Source organism: Aureobasidium pullulans, assembly GCF_000721785.1.
Source record: "Aureobasidium pullulans EXF-150 unplaced genomic scaffold scaffold_2, whole genome shotgun sequence".
Taxonomy (NCBI): domain Eukaryota; kingdom Fungi; phylum Ascomycota; class Dothideomycetes; order Dothideales; family Saccotheciaceae; genus Aureobasidium; species Aureobasidium pullulans.
The window spans coordinates 2065527-2081255 of NW_021941022.1; the positions used below are offsets into that span (position 1 = coordinate 2065527).

At 51.0% G+C, this 15729-nt stretch overlaps 7 protein-coding genes across 7 annotated transcripts; 4 read left to right on the top strand and 3 right to left on the bottom strand.

Annotated features, from left to right (window-relative positions):
* Positions 1-64: 64 nt before the first annotated feature.
* M438DRAFT_264995 (uncharacterized protein) lies at positions 65-3661 on the top strand (the record flags this gene model as incomplete). Its single annotated transcript, XM_029899984.1, has 2 exons — positions 65-1118; positions 1173-3661. 2 exons carry the CDS (start codon positions 65-67, stop codon positions 3659-3661), a joined length of 3543 nt encoding a protein of 1180 aa, XP_029765213.1.
* Positions 3662-4915: 1254 nt separating this feature from the next.
* M438DRAFT_311855 (formate/nitrate family transporter) lies at positions 4916-6519 on the top strand. Its single transcript, XM_029902493.1, has 2 exons — positions 4916-5870; positions 5924-6519. Exons 1-2 carry the CDS (start codon positions 5178-5180, stop codon positions 6179-6181), a joined length of 951 nt encoding a protein of 316 aa, XP_029765214.1. The 5' UTR covers positions 4916-5177; the 3' UTR covers positions 6182-6519.
* A 363-nt stretch (positions 6520-6882) lies between these two features.
* On the top strand, positions 6883-7560 carry M438DRAFT_402779 (uncharacterized protein; the record flags this gene model as incomplete). The annotated part of the gene is made up of 3 exons (XM_029909615.1): positions 6883-6924; positions 6975-7234; positions 7266-7560. 3 exons carry the CDS (start codon positions 6883-6885, stop codon positions 7558-7560), a joined length of 597 nt encoding a protein of 198 aa, XP_029765215.1.
* A 180-nt stretch (positions 7561-7740) lies between these two features.
* On the bottom strand, positions 7741-8889 carry M438DRAFT_362260 (uncharacterized protein). Its single transcript, XM_029907570.1, has 2 exons — positions 8516-8889; positions 7741-8463 (listed from the first exon to the last, which is right to left on the bottom strand). The coding sequence occupies exons 1-2, from the start codon at positions 8875-8877 to the stop codon at positions 7866-7868; spliced, it is 960 nt and encodes a 319-aa protein (XP_029765216.1). The 5' UTR covers positions 8878-8889; the 3' UTR covers positions 7741-7865.
* A 133-nt stretch (positions 8890-9022) lies between these two features.
* Positions 9023-9722, top strand: M438DRAFT_95729 (uncharacterized protein). The gene has a single exon (XM_029910430.1). The coding sequence runs from the start codon at positions 9168-9170 to the stop codon at positions 9654-9656; it is 489 nt and encodes a 162-aa protein (XP_029765217.1). The 5' UTR covers positions 9023-9167; the 3' UTR covers positions 9657-9722.
* Positions 9723-10001: 279 nt separating this feature from the next.
* On the bottom strand, positions 10002-10937 carry M438DRAFT_95741 (uncharacterized protein). The gene is made up of 2 exons (XM_029910431.1): positions 10627-10937; positions 10002-10574 (listed from the first exon to the last, which is right to left on the bottom strand). The coding sequence occupies exons 1-2, from the start codon at positions 10821-10823 to the stop codon at positions 10202-10204; spliced, it is 570 nt and encodes a 189-aa protein (XP_029765218.1). The 5' UTR covers positions 10824-10937; the 3' UTR covers positions 10002-10201.
* A 2481-nt stretch (positions 10938-13418) lies between these two features.
* M438DRAFT_311860 (Pex24p-domain-containing protein) lies at positions 13419-15704 on the bottom strand. Its single transcript, XM_029902494.1, has 2 exons — positions 15598-15704; positions 13419-15436 (listed from the first exon to the last, which is right to left on the bottom strand). Exons 1-2 carry the CDS (start codon positions 15608-15610, stop codon positions 13617-13619), a joined length of 1833 nt encoding a protein of 610 aa, XP_029765219.1. The 5' UTR covers positions 15611-15704; the 3' UTR covers positions 13419-13616.
* Between the last annotated feature and the right edge of the window lie 25 nt (positions 15705-15729).

Here is a 15729-nt window from a genome sequence, read left to right on the forward strand (position 1 = left end):
ACTGCGCAATCGCTACACTCTATAGAGCGGTCGCTGCTAGTTCTGGCACACTCTCGACTACAACATGGCGCATCCCTACCCCTCGAACGGCCTTCCTTCGAACAACGACCGCTCCCAACCTCTCACAACCGGCAATCGCAAGAAGCAAAAGAGGAGGGCAAAGCAACAGGCGAAGCTGAATCACGGCTCTGATGAAGCCTTGTCAGACCACCACTCGCACCTCGGCCAACCTCCGTCTCTGCCCGAAGCCTTGTCAGACGACGACGAGGAGGACGTCGACGCTCCATATACTGCGCGACCACCACTAAACGGCATGAACTCCTATCCTAGCAATGACGATTCAGTAGAACCTTCACGCAAGAAGCGCAACAAGAAGAAGAAGCGAGGCAGCTCTCACCACTCTGTCTATCCCGACCATTTGCGCCCCGCTATGCACCATTCGCCTATACCGCATGCGATGCCCTTATCATCTGGTCCCATGAGGTCAGCTCAACGCTCATCTCGACAAGATCGGATCTGGAACACATCGACCCAGGAAGAGCGGGAGCGCATTAAACAGTTCTGGCTGACACTGAGCGAGGACGAGCGCAAATCGCTGCTGAAAATCGAGAAAGAGGCTGTTTTGCGCAAGATGAAGGAACAACAGAAACATTCGTGTTCGTGCTCGGTTTGTGGTCGCAAACGAATTGCTATAGAAGAGGAGTTGGAAGTGCTGTATGATGCATACTACGACGAACTTGAACAGTACGCCCACCACCAAGGTAGCGAACCAGGACACGGCATGCTACCACCTCCGCGCAGTTTACCACCCCCACACCTCCACCCCTCCTCCGCCGTACCCATGCCACTAAGCACCCATCACCAACAACCCCATCATCGGACAAGTCGAGTCCACGAAGTAATGGACGATGAAGACGACGACGATGACGACGACGAAGAAGGAGAAGAAGAGGACGAGGATGATGAAGTCTACAGTCAGGATATGAGCGAAGAGGAAGAGGAGGAGTACAGCGACGACGCGGACTACAATAGTGAAGAAGATGAGGACCCCGAAGACGAAGTACCGCGAGGAATAGGCAACGAATTCTTCAACTTTGGCAACAGTCTGACAGTCAAAGGTAGGTTTGCTTTGCCAATAATTTGTTACCTTCAATTGGCTGAAGTGATATCAGGCGGTATCCTAACTGTAGCCGACGATCTGCTCAAGAACGACGGCAAGAAGTTTATCGAAATGATGGAGCAATTGGCCGAGCGCAGAATGCAGCGCGAACAAGAAGCACAATATGCCGCAACGCAGCCGGCGCATACCTACCCATCTAACGGACACGACCCGCCGCTTGAAGATGAAGATTATGAGGATGACGACTACGAGGATGGCAGTGAGGATGAGTTTGAGGAGGATGAAGAGGAAGAGGACGAGATGGTAACACGGGATAACTCTTGGGAAGTGGTCACGTGCGTCACTGACAAGGTACAGGGCGGCATGACCGAGGAGCAACGCATGGAAGAGGGTCGTCGCATGTTCCAAATCTTCGCCGCCCGCATGTTCGAACAACGAGTCTTGACCGCCTACCGAGAAAAGGTTGCTGCCGAACGCCAACAGAAACTACTGGAGGAGCTGGAGGACGAGGACAAGAAGAAGGAAGAGCGAGAAGCCAAGAAGGCTAGGGACGCCGAGAAGAAGAAGAACAAGAAACAAGCACAGAAGCAGGCCAAGGCCGAAGAGAAGGCCAGGAAAGACGCCGAAAAGGCGGCCGAAGAAGCTGCCGCAAAGGCTGTCGAGCAGGCAAAGCAAGAGGAGGCCAAGCAGAAGAGAGAAGAACAACGCAAGAAGAAGGAGGCCGAGCGAAAGGCGCAAGAGGAAGAGCGACAACGCAAGGAGGCCGAACGTTTGAGACGGCAACAAGAGGAGCGTGAACGACAGCAGGAAACGGAGCGAAAACTCCGTGAGCAGAAGGCACTTGAAAAGAAGCAACGTGAGGAGGCTCGCCAGAAGGAACGCGAGGACAGGGAAGCTCGTGAGAAGGAAGCCAAGGAGAAGAAGGTCCAAGCGGATCGCGAGAGAAAAGAGCGAGAAGCAAAGGCTAAAGCTGACAAGGAGGCTCGAATCCAACAGACGCCGCAGATGGTCAAACGCCCTTCGCAAGCTGGCATGGTCGCTGTGCCTCCAGGTCTGCTTTCCAAGCAAGCTTCGTTCGCCATGCCTTCACCACACGTGCCCGTGGCCACGCCTGCTCTGCCAAAGCCCTCTACTCCAGCACAGCCTCGACAGAACTCCTTCCAGGGCCAGAACGCTACTTCACCCAGGTCTCAACAAGCCCCCGCTATGGCTCCTACCAAGTCGACGTCTCCAGGAGGTGTCTTCAACCACTCCATGCCCAAGTCAATCTTGCAAAAGTCCCAGAACCAACAGCCTTTTGCACAACACCAACCCATGTCACCAGTCAGTCAGTTGCCCCCACCTGGAATGTTCCATCAACACCAGAACAACGGCTTCAGTGGGTTCCCCACGAGCATGTCTGGCTTCTCTGGCTTCGGCGCTCCTCCAGGGCCCATGATGCATCATCGTCCTTCCTTGCCTGGTTTCGCCAATGGTCCATTTGGCAGCGGCCCGTTCCAGCCTATGCACTCAGCTAACCCAATGCCCACTCCTCCTCCGGGTATGAGTGGTCTAGGTATGATGGCACAGGGTCGAGGATACCCTCTTGACAGTCCTCCTGGATTCCAGCAACAGATGCCGCCTGTCGGATCGCCCACTGCTCCACCTGGTTTCGGACTCACACGTCATAGCATTGCCTCGCACTCCCGCACACACTCGTCTGAGAAGAATACATTCGACTCCATCAGCTCGCCTGCACCTATCACACGTCCAACCCCAATTCAAAGACCCTCTTCTATCAGACCCAACGACGCTGACATGGATGGTCTGAGCAAGCATCTTGGTAGTAGTGCCCTGCTCGACGACACAGATGATCCGCTACCCTCGGTGCCAGAAAGCCGCCGCGCGAGTGCCATCGCCGGACCTCGTGGATCAGGTATGGGTTATGGTTCGCCTGTGACTCAACCACGCATGGACTTCCTTGGCGGGAACAGTAGCTGGACGTCGCCCTCAATGTTTGGTGCCCAGCCTGGCTTCTCTCCATCCAGCTCATCTTGGAATGCAAACTCGAGCAATGGCTGGCCCAGCATGCCATTTGGCGGTCTGGGTCACCGTTCCTCAGGCCCAAACCGTCCTTTGACAATTCGTTTGGCCGTCTGCCATGCATGCAAACAGTTGAACGCACGAGAACCTACGCCTGAGAACTATCATCCTGTTGAGACCTTGCTGCGCCAGATCGAGAGTAATCGAGTAATGATTGACAGCCCGATCACGATTAAGGAGATCGATGCCATCTGCGAGACTGAAGGTGATGCCCAGAATGGCGGGGGCTTCTTGCATGCTCGCCACGATAATTCCACGCCTGGTGGCTTTGCAGTCAAGTTTGAGCCTGACGCCGGAACTCCTGGTTCCGGAAGACCCTCGCACTCCCTTGGGCCAATTAGTAGTCCCGTCCCTGGAAATTCCACTCCTGCCACCGGCTTCGGAGGTGCGACAGCAATCGGAAGAGGCACAGGTTTTCAGAGCCTAGGCTCTGCCATGGCCACTTCCGGATCCTCTTAGAACCAGGAACAGGAACATGATACTCTCAGGCCTGGCGTCCAGATCGATCTTCAACCGCATCGGGAGGGACCGAAGTTTGTGCCAGGCAGATGGAAGTTCGGGCAGAACTTCACGGGAGCAACTCCTCCACGATGATCCTTCCAACTTCACGTCTCTCCAATTCTTCTCTTTCATCACCCATTCCCTATTTTGTATTTGCCCCAGCTTAGATGGTTTAGTCTACTGAGCTTTAGCCTTTCCTGCACTACCCTATCTATCATGTGTGAGTACGAAACAATATCACTGTTCTGAGCATGACCCCTCACCGAACGTTCTCTTTATTCCATATCAAATTGCCGTGGATGAATGCCCTCGGCACGAGATGCCAAATCTTGTAGCTTGTACTTTGATACTTGACATGCAAGCTTCACGTTGCCATGTGTTGAAGCTTGTCCACGAACGCGCCAGCGATATATTAGTTCGCTTGACGCGAGAGCTCAATCGGTGCCCAGCCGCATGGTGTTCGTTGTGTCTGTTGCAGCCTCTTCATACACAATAAAAGGACTATCTTGACGGACCCCAAAGCATTAGACACCAGAGACCAGTGCTTGACATGAGCACTGTCAGATTCTTACATTGAAGACACCCAGTCATCGGATTTCTCCCCGTCCTACGATGCTATTCATCTCCCAGGCCGGTTCATCGCGGTTGTCAAGCCACTCACGTTACAGATACAAAAGGCGGGGTACCTAACCATATGCTTGATCCGGAGAGTGGAACGCTTGCAGTTGCTTCTCCTTTGTGATGACCAACTTTAGCACACGGCAAGAGTCGAGCATGCCGTCCTCGTGGATGTGCTGGTCGATCACCCAGATCTGGCCCGGCTCGAAGTTTCCCGCGATCGGAGGGCTTTTGTGGAGAACGAGGTCCTTGCACAAGTCCCTTTCATCTGTCCATCAACGACATCTGATTCATGAACTGTTTCTCTTCTACCTTCTATATACATGCCTTTGATAATTGTTCTCTGATGACGGTCGAGATAAGCACCATGGCCAAGAAAAGACGTCGAGAATCAAGCATCCCAAGCACTTGCTGGCTTACGTGACTTCAGCCTCGTTGCTGGTCATTCGTACCTCGTTGCTGTATGGTACTTGTGCTTACCCCTCATCTTTCGAAACCTTAAAAATCCAGATTCCTTCACGTTGTCCTTGGCAGCATCCGCGCCTTCTTTTGACACAGCAGTTTACGAGATTCATTGGTGGATTCGACGGTTATACAAGGTTTACCATTGCGCCTTCGCCTTTTGAGGCGTTCTTGTTACGGGAACATCAATGTCGTGCCGCGGTATGCTCTGATAAGATCGGCGTACACATTTTTTCGCTCCTTCTTGACTCACCATGCTTTTACCTTCCTTACATCCGCCGACCATCTGACTGCTCTCCTCTCTTTCTTGATTACTACTTAAGTCCTGCTCGTTTCCTCTTTGTGTCGATCTCTTCTTTTCAGCATCAATTTTCACTCATATCCATCTGCAACCATGGAATTACCGCCTAGAACTCAAGCACCATTGCCTGTTGTGCACAATGCATACTCTCCCAAGGAAGCCATTGAGATTTCTTCTCGCGCTGGTGCCCACAAGGCTACCATGCGAATTGACAAAATCATTGTGAGCTCTTTCATGGCTGGCTGTCTCCTGTCATTCGGCGGTGCCTGTTACACCGTCATCAATACTTCGACCTGGTACAACGAAAACGCACCCGGACTGGTCAGAATGTTCGGAGCCCTCATCTTCCCCTTCGGTTTGGTTGTCATCGTCATGACTGGAGCCGATCTCTGCACTGGCTCTTTCATGTACACGACCTTGTCTACCCTTCACCGCCGCACTTCAATCTTGTTGATGCTGAGACATTGGTTGCTCACATTCTTTGGCAACTTGGCTGGAGCACTATTCGTCACTGGTATCATTGTTTACCATGGAGGTGTCTTGTCTGCTTCACCCTACCGCGAGGAAGTGTTAAAGATTGCAACGACCAAGGCCGTCACGCCTCAGTGGCACGAAATCTTTGTCAAGGCTATTGGTGCCAATTGGTTGGTTTGCCTGGCATGTTTCTTGGCTTGCTGTGCACGCGAGTTCTTCTCCAAGGTCTGCGCCATCTGGTGGCCTGTTTTCGCTTTCGTTCTGCTTGGATTGGATCACGTTGTTGCGAACATGTTCTACATTCCACTGGCCGTAAGTATCCAATCGACTTTTGTGACCCAGAACAACGCTAACATTGATACCAGATCATGCTTCACCACCCTGACATCTCTATCGGCTACTACATCTGGAAGAGCATGATTCCCGCCGCTCTCGGCAACATCGTCGGTGGCAGTGTCTTCGTCGCCGCCGTATATTGGTACCTCTACCTCAACGGCGAGAGCTCAGCAATCGTCGTCGACGGCGCCAGCTTCGATCTCTACGGTCACGAATCCGAAGGCTCAAGCATGACCAACGTACCTCAGGGGCAGGACTCCAAGAGAGACGACGGCAAGATGGTCTAAGACGACAATCCCAGTGGTCAATGACCAACCTTCTAGGACAAAACAGCAACTCAACAGCTGTGTCCACGACATTCATTTCAACACTTTATGATACCCGATTTTTTTCAACTAATGATTTTTATGGCCTGCTATGGAGTTCAACAACAATTACATGATGGGAAAGCAAGCGCGGAGTTCAACATTTGGATTTTATTTACCATCACGGTCGTGATCGACTACACATACGACCATTCACGATCTCAACGATCAATACATGAAGGGATATATCTTTAAAATAGATTCTTGAACATTCGAGCGTCGAAACTCGATATACAAATATTTTGGATGTTTCTCTCTTGATTGTGCTCGCTCGATTGACACGTTCGTGTTTGTCACGCACGCATTGGTCGTTCTTCCCGGGTAAATAGACGATCCATGCGCGTCTTCAGTCAAATTCCTTAGAGATGGTGGTCACAATCTCTTGGTAGATTTTCATCAGGTTTCTGATAGCAAGCGCCAACAGCCTGTGGCGGGTTATGCGTTGAGGCTTGGTGACAGGGTATGAGCTAGAATAAGGAAAGGGCTCGCCAGCAGTGTAGACCTGTTGGTAAGCCGAGACTGCTTGTTGTGCATGGAATCTGACGATCAATCAGTACGTGGCTATCATGATCGCGACATTATGGAACCTACAGAGCGTTCTCGGCCGAGGCTGAGCAGATAAGATGGCAGCCGGCTTCAACGTAATCGCTGCGATACGCGAAAAGGTAGGCCTGGCATTTTTCGATGCTTCTCGTGCCATTTTTCCTGTGAGAAGGCCTTTGGCCATGTCGTTGAGAATGAGACGAAAGCTGCGTTCAGCGTCTCTGCTGTCAGCCATATGGATGACGGATTCAATGTGATTGACGCTGTCATCTGGTTTGTTGTGGCGAGCTTCAACGCTGTCGTTATCATCGTCGATGTTGCTGTTGATTTCGGTGTCGAGGTCGTTGTCGAGGTCGTTGTGATCGGGAGTAGGAACGCGTATCTCATGTCTGGAGATTACCTGGAACAGGGATACTGGCCTGCGACATTGCTGTCGGTGGGCCGTCACTGCTCATCTCTTCAGAAATCTTGTTGTTGTTGGGGAAGAACAGAAAACGAAACAGGCGAAGAGGTTTAAACACCACGAGACACGGGGCTCCCGGACTTTCGTCGACGACAAACACTTGTGTCAAACCTGGTGTCTTCACTGGGCTAGCCTACATGGACCCCTGAAGCCCATCGAAAGGCACGACGGGTCCGAGTTTACCTCGATCGTCCAGGAAGAGCAGGTGATAGGCTTGCTCCCTTTGGTTGTTGCATTCTTCACGAAGTATTCTGTGCATTCTGATGACCAGTCAGATAGGCATCTGCGTAGTTAGGAGAAGCAAGCCTTTGCAATGGAGCGGATCATGTAGGCTGCCCGCAAGATGTCTGCACACTATCTATTTCAGCTGGGTTCCGTAGAATAAGCGAACTTCTTTACGTAGCTAATAAATTGAAGAGGGTTTTAGTCCTACTAAAGATGTCCAGAGGATGCTTGTCGTTATCCTGCTCTCTTTGGACTTTCCTTTGACAGTGGAAAACAATGTGCATTTTGATGGACAACTTGATAGGACACACTGAAACATATCGTATTTCTACACTAAGGGGTACCACCGAGTGTGCTCTCGAGGCCAATCAATGATCAGCAGTTAGCGATATCCTCAGGGTATCCCGCAATGACGGTCTTGCAGAAGCTGGCCATGACCTCTTCGGGATCCATGTTGCCAGGAGGGCCCTCAAGAGCTGGCAGTCCATCAGGGCCAACTAGCCTCTCTGCCTCCTCGACTGCGAGCTTCCACAGACGCTCGTACTCCTTCTCTCTTTCCATCACTTCCTGCTTATACTCCGGCAGCCTGTCTTCTTTAAAGATGTCGTCTTCGGATGCCTTCTGAGACTCAGGATTCGGGTCGTCGTCGGTGACCTGAGGGCCGGCTTCCATGTGACCTTCGTATCTGATCACGAGCGTGGCGATGACTTGAGAGTACTCCTCGCGCTGGAGGCTAAGAGCGGCGAACCTGGGGGTGTGCAAGTCTTGACGGGACTCAAGGCGCTCAAGCATACGACCGACGGTGTCGAGAACGATCTGATGCATCTCAATTGATCTTCTGAGAGCCAGGGCCAGGAGTCTATGGCGAGTGGTCCTCTGACCGTTGGTGGGCACAACAGAGTTTACTCTACGGCCGCTATTGCCGTGGAGAAAGACATCTTCGTACAGGACGACGGCCTGCTGAGCGTGCCAGCTACCAATGTGTCAGTGAATGCCTAGAGTTGAGGATCTGTAGGAAGACTCACAGCGTGTTCTTATTCGTGTAAGAGAGCATGAAGTGTCTCCCTGCCTTGAAGTAGATGCCGGCATAGCGCTTGTATGCAATGTGACAGTTGCGAGCGTAGTTTCGCATCATGTCGACAAGGACGGCCCTTGCAGCATTCCTCAAGATACTCAAGAAGCCGCGTTGGTAAAGCTGATAGTCGAGCTTTCTCGTAAACCAGCCTGGGCCTTCTTTTGGAGGAGAAGAACCGGTGTCGTTCTCGTTGTCTGAGTCGCTGCACGACAGGGGGTCGTCGTTGCTGTCTGACTGGCCAGAATCATCAGGGCCTGGCGTCTCGACGATGACCTCCAACAGCCTTCGATCTGACATGCGTGCGTAGTCCATGGTGTCGTTGTTCTGTCGAAGGTCTTGTTAGCGATCCAGTGTGGTGTCGCTTGCGATGGCTCGCGACAGGTCGGCAAGCTGACAGTAGTGTTTGTACGAACTGCGCGAGAAAAGGAGACGTTTGAGAGAGACAATTGATGAGCGATTGAGAAGGCGCCGTTTGTAAGCTCTGCGTCAAGCTGTGGACGATAGGAAATGTCGTATCTTCTGACAAAAGGCAGTAGTCGAGGTTGGACGACCAGACACGCAGGACGAGACGTGACAGTCGAGTGAACTTTCGACTTGTCTCAATGTACACGGCTGTGTTTTGGATTCGCTTTGAGAACACGCTCTCATACGGCGCAGGAAGGTTCCAAGGAGAAAAGCGCTTCAACAACAATCGAGCTCGGGCTTGTCGACCTTTTGCTATGACCCAACTTTGTCTCCCTGACGACGCACGCCCAATGTACCGAATCGGAACCCGAACAAGTCGCCTGCCTCGACCCGAGACTTTCCCTTTGCAGCAAAATGTTTCCTTACTCCACACGTTGCTTTCAGTGGACGATTTTTCAGATGGTGAAGCACCATGCGTCTCGACCGACAGTCCAGTGTTTGCTCCTGTAGGCTCTCAGAGAAATGTCGACCATGAATCACCACCTGATGGCTCACCTTGCGTGAGGAACAACGACCCAAGGGGCGAACGTGAACCCTCGATAACGATGCGTACCCCGACGAGACCCGCTACTTGTCCTCAGGACGCACGAGTGTCTGTGGAGGAGATTATCGCCTGTAGAGGATGATCGGGGAGTACTCTATGTGGAAACGTATACGAACTTTGAAGACGTACTGCCCGAAGACGTCGCAGAAGGCCGAAGTGTAATTCCGACATTGCGCTCCCCCCTGAAGGCGAGCCCATGGCGCACAGCTATCAGTTCAACGTTCTGAATGGCCATCAACATCCCTTCCCAATGATTTGCCGACGTCGAACATCACCAGGCTATCTATGTGGCTGAAATACAACCGGTGCTTTCGATGTAGCATTGGGCGTCCAGAGAGAGCGTTCACAGTTATGACTCTTGGCCGACATGGATCCGCTGGGCAAGGAATCATGAGTACTGACGAACAACCAGGCAAGTAGTTCATGTGGCGGCGAGCTGCGTCTCGGTTCATTGCTGATTTTTAGGGTTTTGCGGCAACAAGAAGGATGGAGGAGACTCTATGCGCTCTCAACCGCCAGGTGTCCACTCGTGGCGAACCATGAAGTCCTGCGACAGGAGAAATGGACGAGCTTGATGGCGAGAAGACCGGGATGTCCCAACAGTCAACTTACTGCTCCTGTGTCTTCTCACTTTCTTTCTCCTCCACTCGCTTTCTCTTGTCGTCTGTCAAGAATTCGCTCGATGAACGCCCCGTAATCATCTACAGATCCCTCGGTGGCCAGGAGGTATTCTCTGCTGTGACGATTCAGACAAGCTCTGCTGACATCTTTCTCGGTAGGTTCGCATCCATATATAGTCCTGAACCGCACAGATCGCTCGGTATAGTCGCACCGTATCTCGACGTGATCCCGTTCAGCTTGAACAAGGTTTCTGTAAGCATGCTCGAGGATGTCATCTCGGATCCGGACCTGACTATCGCTAAGAATGTGTTCTCCAGAAGGGCGGCCATCAGGGTAGAAAAGCTGTTTGTATAGCTTGATGGTTTGTTCAGCATGCCAGCTACAACGTATGTCAGTCTTGAGACAGCTAAGAATCTGGAGCCTCTACTCACAGGAAGTCAGTGTTACCGAGAGATAGGATACGATGACATCCTGCCTTATGGTACATGCTGAGGTCATCATAAGTTAGAAGAAGGTGACAGAGACGTTCGCTTTCTTCAAAGTCCTCCGCATCGAAAGCGTCGCTGGCTTTCTTGAACAGACTTCTGAATACACACTCGCGAGCACTCGTCTCATATCCAGCCAGCATTATCGAGGTATTCTGATAAGCGAGGATGAAGTATCTTGCGAGAAATCGAGAAAGACAAGGCAGATAGTAGCATCTCCGCAGTCGGATGACGGAACTACAGACAATCCAGATGTTGACTTTTGCAGCGATTATGAGAAGGGAACGAGAAGCCTGATCGGGTAGGAAATTGCAGGCTTCGCGACGACATAAGAAACAACTCACCAACAAACACTTCGCTGGTTCATGGACCTACAGATCATATCGGGACTTTGACTTGCATGGTAAGATGAGCTCCAACGCCCATGCAAAGACGTCGCATTGCCTGGCAGTCACGCTTGAATTGCTTGTCGCCGAGCAGGACAGCTGTCGCCTCGAGAGTCGTGTCGATGGAGCCATCGTGATTCGCCCTCGAGATGTGGCCCAGACACCACACGATTGGAGATCGCAAAAAACAGATAACAATTTCTTCGAGGGTGATCTTGACAAAGTACTTGCACGTTCATCAAGACAGCTTCGAGAAGTCACAACAAGAAGGACTCGACGAAGTGGCTCTTTCCAAAATAGCAACTCTACGCGAGAACAGACAGCCAAGTCGGCCGACTTTACCCGGCCCTCGTCTTCCAAGACTCTTTCAACCATCTGACATTCCCGTCCTCGCAGAAATACATCAATATATTTGCGCAAGTTTCTTGTTCCAGAGCTCTAAGCGATGAGGATTGATCAACGATGAGTCCAACGCATGAGATGGAAGGACGAAGAAGCCCTCGTGTGATTTGTGCGGCTCTTGCGATGTTTGTGCTGACTTTCTCTCCAAGCTTTTGGCTTTGCGAGATTTGTGCCTGTAGGCAGATAGGGTTTCCGCGCGACTTGTGCGGTGAGCTGTTACCTTCTTTTCTTGAGGCTACCATGTTTCCCTCGCAATCTTATAGGTCAAGATACGTCAAGTAGGTCAGCAAAGCACAAAGGACTCATGTTCTCGAACTCGGGATGATCATACGCCAAGTTCTACTTGTTGCCGTATTCAGCTCTCAGCACAATTGACGCAGGGTCCAAAGGGTCCTTCCACCTTTCACTGCCCCTCTTGTTACAAGCCACTTCACCCCACCACTACGCAGAAGTCTCTCAACCATAGGTAGGTGTGCTTATATAAATACCTTGACCTTCCACGACTACCGCTTCTCCTCATTACCTCGACAACAACTTCATACACATTCTCAAGCTTCCTTCTCGACTTCCAGTCTCATCAACCCCCATAACATTCTTCTCAAACACCAAACCTTCATCTCAAACATCATCAACAATGGGTGGCTGTGGAAACACTTCTTGCTCTTGCTCCAGCTGCGGCTGCGCTGCCGGTAGCTGCACTTGCGGCGTAAGTCTGATCTTTCCTACTCCTCTTCACTGCTGCCACGAGCATCTACTCTTTCTAATATCACCTCTTCTACCTTCTTCACTATTCTGTGCAATCATCTCATCATCTTATTGGCTCCCCCACCCTTCAATACAACCATATTGATAATCTTCATAGAAATAAGTCCACAACTTGATCTTATAAGCTCGTCAAGATGTCCAACTTTGACCACATTCACCTCAAGGCCTCGCTAGTCAGATTCTGATCATCGATCTATCATGGACATGACAATCATCTCGAGCTACAATCATCAACATGCAACCTTGGACCCAACACCGATTTACACCAAAAAAACATCACGAAAAGTTCCACAAAACTCGGCAAAAATAATATCACGACAACATCTTGGAAGACTTGCAAACCCTCGTCAACATCATCTTGGAATTTTAGATACTCATTTCATCAGAAAACAAATACGAAATTGGGACGACAAAAAAAGAACATCAGCAGAAACAGAAGTGGAGAATCCGAGCAAGTGATGTCTGCAGGAAAGTAGGAAGAGGGAATTGCAAATCCGCATAAATCATCGAGAAACACCCCACGGAGGCACAGGCGATGCACACTTTTGGTCATATGGAGGAAAATTACTTTTCTTCTCCGATCCAAATGTATACTCGTAAATTGCACCCCTGACTCTCTCCAACCAGAATCTCAAAACCTTTGCTTTTGCTTCACCCCCTTAGGACTGCATACAGTAATCATTTCTTTCATCCCCACTCACCACGTGTCTTTCACCATGAGTTTGCATCTCTGAATGCTACATACTCGTCTAAAACCTCATCTCATCTACATCTTCCCTTCATACAAGATACAATCGTATAAACCTTATAGCACTTGTGTCTTTGCAGTTTTTGTTTTCCAAAGCAGGTGGTGATGCTTCGGTGGTATTGTTACTTTACTTGGGCTGTGCGACTGGATTTTCTCTCCTCTTCTCACCTGCCGTGGGCCACCGAGATCCAACACGCACACACAACGGATACACTGGACAAAAACACCAAATAAGCGGGCAAGGGATTGACCACACACGAGCAAGAGAAGACGAGAGATAAAAAAATTCAGACGGAGAGGATGGTTAGGAAGAGAGGCACGTCACGGAATGATAATGACATGCGGCACAGCAGACACTGAGCAATACGACAATGGAATGGGAGCTAGGGGTTCATGGATAGATAGATGAGGTTCGTAAAGGCTATACGAAAAGCTCTACGGAGAGAAATGATGATACTGCAAGATGTGCAAGAAAAAGAACAAGAAAAGAAAGATTGTCATGAGCAATAAACGTGACTTCGTCCCTATCCATCCTATCCTATCCACTTCCCATACCCGTTATTCCCTCTTCTCCTCCTCGCTTGTCCCTATCACCCCTCCTTTCGTCCTCCTATCCCCTTCCCCATCCTCCTCAATCATCCCAACCCCATACTAACATCATCACCCAACCCCCAATCCGCCCCCTCCCCCTTCAACCTCCCCACCGGCGGAGCGAAATCATCACTCCCCTGTGCCGCCCTACTCAATCTCGTTTCCGTATTCGTAGAAGCGCTCGTGCTAGCATTACTGTGTGCTCTGTTTCTACTCCCAGCACTGTTTTTACTTCCGGCGCTGCTTCCAGGGATCCAGGATTTGCGTTTGTAGCTGCTGGATGGGGAGCCGAGGTCGCTGGCAGTGGTTGTGGTTGTGGAGGCTGTGGTGAGGGAGGGTGTAGGTGCGTGAGAGGAGGAAGAGGTTGTGGTGGTGGTGGTGGTGGCGTTTTTGAGCTGTTGAGTGAGATTACTTGTGTTTCTTGAAGGAGTTGGGCGTGGAGGCGGAGGCGGTGGTTTTGCTTTTCCCTCTTTCCCTTCCTTTTCAGCAGTGGCGGGTTTTGGCGCTTCTGGTTCAGGAACCACATCTACTAATTCTGCATCACGAAGCCATTTTCTGCGGCGTGTGTAGCGGCCCCATCCATCTTGTCCTCTGCGTCCATCCCGCCATTTATTGTCATAGTAAATCCATGCGTCATCGTCGTCCAGAGCGGCATCTTTTGATTTATTTTTCTTGGACGAGGGGAGTTCGACATGCCATTCGCTGTCGTCTACCCATCTCCATTTTGCCATTCCGCCTTCCACTTCGGGGAGAGTGAAGTGTTGCGTGTCGAATGTAGGGTTTAAGTGTTCATCGGTCCAGGAATTACGTTCGTAGGCTAGCATACTAGCTGTCCATCCGATGCCTAGCCAGCGACGTTGATTTTCGTAGAGGGTGAAGGTGAAGCGGATGCTTTCCCCGGAATCGTTTGGTTTGGCATTGACGTTGATGGCGCCTTTTGTGCCTGGTCTTGGAGGTAGTGGCGGTGCTGAGGAGGTAGGGACACCAAAGTCTAGACCTGTGATTATGGTACAGATTTCTCTTACTGTCTTTGAGCGCCAGAGAATGGTGCGACTAATGCGTGCCGGACGAGAGTGCCAGGACATGAGGATGGTGCCGAAGACCAGGATGATTCGTTTCGTAGTAATAATGCGGAGGGGAGGGAGGGTAAGAGCCCACCATAGAGGGGATGTGAGCATGATGCGGATAAACAGAGTGGTAAGAGCGGGCTGTGTCGTGGCCGAAGTTGCCGTCTGCTGTGTGGACAAGAAATCGGTCAAGCGTAGTAGAGGGTCGAGCAGGATATTGCACCGTGTAGTGAAGGTCTGCAGAGTCGACAATATCTCATCCAACGACTTGCGATGCTTGACACCATCCGACGGATCCCTTCTGTGTCCCTTCTTCTTCTCTCCAGTCCAGCCTGTTGAGGATAGAGGAGAGTACCTTCTCAGGTACATGCCCACGATCAGGATGGTGACCAGAATCAACGGTCCAGTGTATCGCAAGATGTAGTCTCCATAGAGCACGGTGAACCAGAAGGCGGCCACGAACAGGAAGCTCTCCCAAGCATCACCCGTCGTCCATGACAGCAATCCCACAAGCTTGTTCAACGGAACAATAAAAGGATGTGAATATGCCAAAGCTCTTGTAACCTGCGGCGGCGTCGCTAGTAACAGCGGACTCTTCTGATGCACAAGAATAGTCGACCGCTGCCTCGTCTGCGGGTATGAATGCGAAGATGTAGGCGAAAAGGCGGCTACCGTCGGCGGTTTGTTCGTGTTGCTGCTGTTGTTGTTGGTCTCATTCTTGTCGTGCTTTGCGGAGTGGTGTCCGCCATTCGCGGACGTGGACGAAGTATCCGACATGGAGGTCATCCAAGGCGTGTCTGTTGTTTGTCAAAACACAAATAATCAGTCCATGCTTCTCACTTGCTTTACTCGTTGCTGCCCAGTCTTGCCGGCTACATCATGTCATTGCTCTCTGCGGGGAAAACCAGAACACAAGAGAAGCCTGCTAAAAACTTGCTTCGAGGACATCAACACGTACCGAGAGCTGCCATGAAATGGGGCTATTCATTGGGTCTACTGCCGTAGAGTGAGGACATGACTGCCTCGTCGTAGTTGGAAGAGATGCAAAAGGAGAAATCCCATCCAACCTTGACCTCGAACATGCCACACG